This window comes from Myotis davidii, unplaced genomic scaffold (assembly GCF_000327345.1).
Source record: "Myotis davidii unplaced genomic scaffold, ASM32734v1 scaffold463, whole genome shotgun sequence".
In the NCBI taxonomy this organism is placed as follows: Eukaryota; Metazoa; Chordata; class Mammalia; order Chiroptera; family Vespertilionidae; genus Myotis; species Myotis davidii.
In genome coordinates, this window is record NW_006294112.1 from 246613 (window position 1) to 252225 (window position 5613).

The following is a 5613-nucleotide window of genomic DNA, read 5'->3' on the forward strand; positions in this document are numbered from 1 at the left end:
CATAGCTCTGTTATATTTTCTTGATCACTAGCTTCCTGCATGACTTCTTCGGCTTTATCTGAGGTTTGGTTCAACTGCCGCCCCAGTTCTCTGAGCTGCTGAGAATACCCTTCCTCTACCTGGTCCTTCCTTTCCAACTCCAACTTCAGGCACTTCAGTGAATTATTCGTCTCGTCTAGTTTTTCTTTTAGCAGACGAGCCTTTTCCTCGGATGAAGTCTTCTCGAGCTGGAGGGCACTGAGTTCATACTTCAGCTCCCTCATGTCTTTCTCGGCCTTCCTATTGGCGGCCATGAGCTCATCCACCTGCTGCTTGAGCTCCTCTGCTTTCTGTCTGTCTCGCTCTCCATGTGTCAGGGCACACGTGGGCACCGTGTTCTCCCGGCAGGAGTGCTGGATTTCAGTTATCTTTCTCCTTGCTTCCAGCTCGATTTTCTGCTTTTCTTTCAACTGTTTCTCGGCTATCTGTTTCTGAGACATCAGATCTCTCTCCATCTGCTTCATCCGCTTCAGGAGCTCTTCCTCACTGTCTCTCTTTCTTCTTAATTCTTCCATTAACTTATTTTTCTGTTGCTCCAAGTCACTGAGACTCGAGTCTTTCCTTTTTAGGTGATCCTCCAGGGTTCTTCTCGTGAAGGTGTTTTCCTCTAACTGGTTCCGGAAATTGCGGAGGTTTTCCTCCACGGCCTCCCTCTTGGCCTCGGCCTCCAGGGTCAGCCGCCGCACGCGCTCCAGCTCCCGCTCCGCTGCCTCCTTCTCCCGCACGATGGCCTCCAGTTCCCTGCGGCACCGCTTGGCTTCGCTCTCAGCCCTGATTTTCTGCAGAGCAATGTCTTCTACATTTCGCTGCTGCTTTCTCAATTCATTTTCTGCAGCCTCCTTGACCTTGGGAAGTTCTTCCTCTACTCGGGACTTTTGTTTCTTCAGCTCGGCTACCATGTACTCCAACTCACTGATCTTTCCTGTAAGTTTGCAATTCTCAATCATGGTTGCCTTCTGGCGTTGAAGCAGATCTGAATAGGCCCCATGTTCAGAATTCTCCTTACACCTCTTCATCTACGAGAGATGTTTAAAAGTGTCAAACCTGTTTTATTCCCATTTATCTTTAAAAATCTGAAGCAAGGCTCAGAGAAGTACTTACAGAAACAGGAAAACCCAAATGCAGAACAAGCACTATCACCACCATCACCACCATCACCACCACCAACTTCTTCTGAGAGGAAGCTTCAGGCAGGCAGCAAAAGGAGAAGACAAAACCCTTCTGTGGTTTTCTAAACCATTTTTGTTTGTTTGTTTTGGTCTCTCAGAAGTAATTTGGTTGTAAAAATTAGCTAGCTCCGGATTTCATAGCAAGAAGGGACCTTCCACAACACATAGCCTATAGATGAGGAAACTGAGGTACAGGGAGGTTAAATGAACTTGAAAAGTTCCACAACAGTACTTTTCTGCTCTCGCTCACAACTTAGTCTAAGCTAAGAATATACAACACACAGGAACCAAGTGACATCCAAGAATTTAGTTTTCAATATCTAGCCCAATGGAAATTTAAGATGATGTTTACATCCCTATTTCATGGTTAAAGAAACAAAATACAGAACTTTGGGACAGAGAGCCAAATCAAGAAATAAAATGTAACATGGGAAGAAAGAAAATTATACAGAAACTTGTCATTTCTAATGTCAAAATTTTTACTTGTTTATATTGCCATCTTATGACAATTACCATCAGAATTGCTAATGCAAAGGCAGCTACAGTCCCTGGTGGCTTTAGAAAATATGTGCTTCACATACTCACAGATTTTGTTGTTCTTGTTAATGACATGCCTCTTAGGAATCCACCTTGACAAGTACCTTTAGATACTCCGTAAATACAAAGATATTTGTTAAATAGAATGCTTGTTAAAATATTCTTAGGGACTCAGCTCTGTATAGAATAAAATGTAAGAAGATTTTTTTTACTCTGTTAATAACAGAATCAATCTCAACTGGGAGGAGTAGACTTTGCATTGACTACAGAACTACATGGTGAGAGCTAGTCCTTCATTACAATTTAATTTCTCTTTATTAACACCATAAGGTTGTTAGTTTCATATCATCAACCCAAAATCATAATTATAAACAGTTTAAACAAGAATAGAAAAATGATTCTAGAGAGCAGATTTTTTTTTTGTAAATTGAAAAGCTTTGGTGAATTTCAATAATTTAATTTACACTATAGACCATATATCTTATTTTGCTTCCTCTAATTTCTTGATTCCCAATAATTTTGACAAGAACTTCAGTTGTTTCCTTTGCTAACCTAAATATGGTTTAAATAAGAATTCATATAAAACAAAATCTCATAGCAGTCTGCAATACTAAATTTTCAATATTTATTGAGTTGTTGATTTCTAATATGGTATTTCGCAATTTCTTATCAACCCCTCTTTAAAACTTAGCTATTGCTAAGAAGTTTTGAGCCTTTTTTTCTTAGTTATGTTCTAAGGTTTGAAAAAAAAAAAGCTCTTGGGGAAAAAAAATGTTGAATCCTCTGTATCTTAATTAAAGTAACTGTACTGTTTAATAATATCGCATTGTCTAAATACTCTGAATTTTTTAGCAAATACTATAAAAATTACCAAAAATCATTCAGTCCTATTGCTGATTTGCTTTCCTGTAGATCTCAAACTTACTCATATAAAAATAACTCCCTCAGTTTTCTCTAACTTTTCCCGAAGGAGACATGCTGTCCTTTAATCTTAGCAATTAATCTTTAATATACAGTACTTTGCTCTAAATATAGACTAGAAAATCTCTTTATCCATCTAATACCCATTACAGATTCTCTACTTTCATTTCTAATTTGGTATTATCTTCTCAAATTAACTTGCATCCCTCTTTAATTCTAATGTTTATTATGAAAAGTTCTACTCTCAGACCAAGGTTTCCCATGTGGCTCCTCACAGACTTGGTTTCAGAAACACTACTCTTTGGAGTCTAAAAACTGAGCTATGTATCTTTTATAAAAGATATCCTTTGCATTCCACTAATATGATTCCTAAGTGGTAAATTTTATTCAGGAACTTTTAAAATCTATTTTACATACAGTCTTTGCATGGCCTATATTGTTTTGTCTTCAATTCACTATCATTCCTTTTCGTTTCAAAGGATGACAGGCATAATTTGTAAATATTCAGGCTTTGAAAAATACCATTTGATTCTATCAACTTTATTCTATCTCATCAGATAAATTGAGCAAAGTGGCTCACATATGTGCAATAAGAGACATACTATAAAAAAAGGCCTTAAATTATTTTATTTTAAACTATTAAAATATAATTTAAAAGACCCATATGCTATTTAAAATGGAATTGTATCCCTTAAAAAGTAAAAATATTAAAAATTATGGATGTTCTTCCATAAATGAGAGATGTATGCCAATTATTTGGATGGTCACAAATACTCTGATTCTCCTTTCTAAGCACAAAGAAAGCTAGTTATAAAGACGTGCAATTAGCTATGTTAGTGATTTAGTTGCAGAAAACTGTTAACATTGAACAGACTAAAATAGTTTACAAAAGCAGTGACATTTTTAGAAACTAGGAATGTAACAGCTATTAGACATGTACTGCTGTTTTGGTTCTCTCATTATATGAACAGTTATATTAAGTATAATTATCTTCAGAATTTTCAACAACAGTACAATTTAAAATGACTAATGCCCCACAATTTACTAATTTTAGCATTCAGTCTACTATTTTTGTCTGTTCTAAAGTTATGAATAGAAATCATACCAAGATAATAGAGCATAGCATAATCCCTTCAAAAGTATATATAATAGCCTTTTATGACAAGATATTTATAAAGAACTCTTTACTCTATTTGTGAATATATTTTTAAATGCAAAATCCAAGCTATAGAATTTCTCCAAATTAGAAAGGTACTTAAGTAGTCTTACTATATACCATATCTTTTTGGCAAATAAATAAATAAATAAATAAATAAATAAATACTGCGCAATTCTTAAAAAACTACTATCATTTTGTACAAGCACCTACTACTTCTAAATTAAAACTTTTATGTTTTATATCCTTGAAGATGTAAATTAATTTAAAATGCATAAAACAAATTTGTTTATACAGTATTTCTGCAGGCATTGTAACAGTAGTAACTATACTTCAAAGTATACTTCTCAACTGTGAGACAACTGAGAAAAATCCCACCAGTGTCAAAATTTCATAATTTAAATAGAACCATTTAAGACATTAATCCTATCATATTAGAGTCCTACAGCGGGGGGGAAAAAGTTCTATTTAGGAAAACCTTTAAAATGTTAAAAAAATCCTAGGCCTCTACTCTTGTACATTATAATTTTATAATTAAACAATTACCTACGTATCAGTTATCAACCATATAAATTTACCATGAAACCATTTTTGTTTTTCCAAACCATACTATATACTTCCTTTTTAGTTAGCTGTTCATACTTAATGGTTACCTCTTCCTCTTCCAGCCTCTTCAATGAATCACCAGCAAATTTAATATATTGTGTCATGAGCGTGAGCAGAGCAGTATATCGTGTTCGTAGGTCCATGAACTGCAATATGAAAAGAATAATAAAAACATAATCTCCAGATGCCCTACATGAGTTGAATAAACGTTAAGTAACAATTACAATATTAATTAGGCCTTTTGAAAGCAAAGTACACAACCCCCAGTAATAGAAACTGGAATGAGCTTATTACTGTTGTGCAAACCATACTAAATGGCAGTTTTCTTCTAACCCTCATCAAGAAGTACATTTATTATAATCTGCAATTAACAATTAATCCTGATTAAAGATTTTTATCAAGTGTAGTTTATAGGTAGAAACTTTCTTTTTGGAACATTGACAATTTTCTGGAAATGGTTAGTAGTCAAGGCTGCAGAATATTATGAGTGTACTGAATGCCACTGAATTGTGCATTTAAAAATGGTTAAAATGATAAAGTTTCCATGTATATATTATAATATAAATATATAAAATTTTTCAAGTACTGTTTCTCTCTTTTACACTCCCTCCCTTTTCTGCGGTACTTGTATTACCTCTTGGATGATGAGATCTGCGGAGCTCTGCATTCTCCGGCGTTTCACTGGAGACTTTTGTTGTGAATCTACCATGGCCCGGTAGGTCATTGTTTGTAATTCGTAGTCCTGGATAAAGGAGTCAATGAGATGAAATTAATTAAAGCAAAGAGCTAAAGCTTCCTAATGGATCTTAGTTTCACTGAATAACCTTAAAAGAAAATATCACAAAACAATACTTTTAGAAACCTACCCAATCCTCACATGTTCACACAGTGGTAATAAAATCAGAAACCTTTAGGGTGGTGAGGAAAGTTCCTAAGTCTCTTTAGAAACTCATGGAGACATTTAGTACAATACGCTAGATACACTCAGCCTCCCTCTCCTCTAGCTAGGCAATGGCAATGGGCATCTGGGTGGTTAAAGACGATATATTATTGAAGACTTCACAGTGCATGAGAACAGAAAACGTTATAGGTTCTTTAATGGGATACTCTAGCACTGTTAAAGAAAGGAGAGAGAAAGCCAGACCAAGGGTGAGAGAAGGAGAGAAAGAGGGAAGCAGGGAGGGA

At 35.2% G+C, this 5613-nt stretch overlaps 1 protein-coding gene across 1 annotated transcript in view; it reads right to left on the reverse strand.

Moving 5' to 3' along the window:
- Positions 1-5613, reverse strand: part of LOC102755197 (dystonin-like) — a 172493-nt gene that overhangs the window by 151207 nt on the left and 15673 nt on the right. Inside the window, 2 exon segments of the mRNA XM_015566826.1 lie at positions 4476-4574; positions 5063-5170. Coding sequence (XP_015422312.1) covers positions 4476-4574; positions 5063-5170 — 207 coding nt within the window.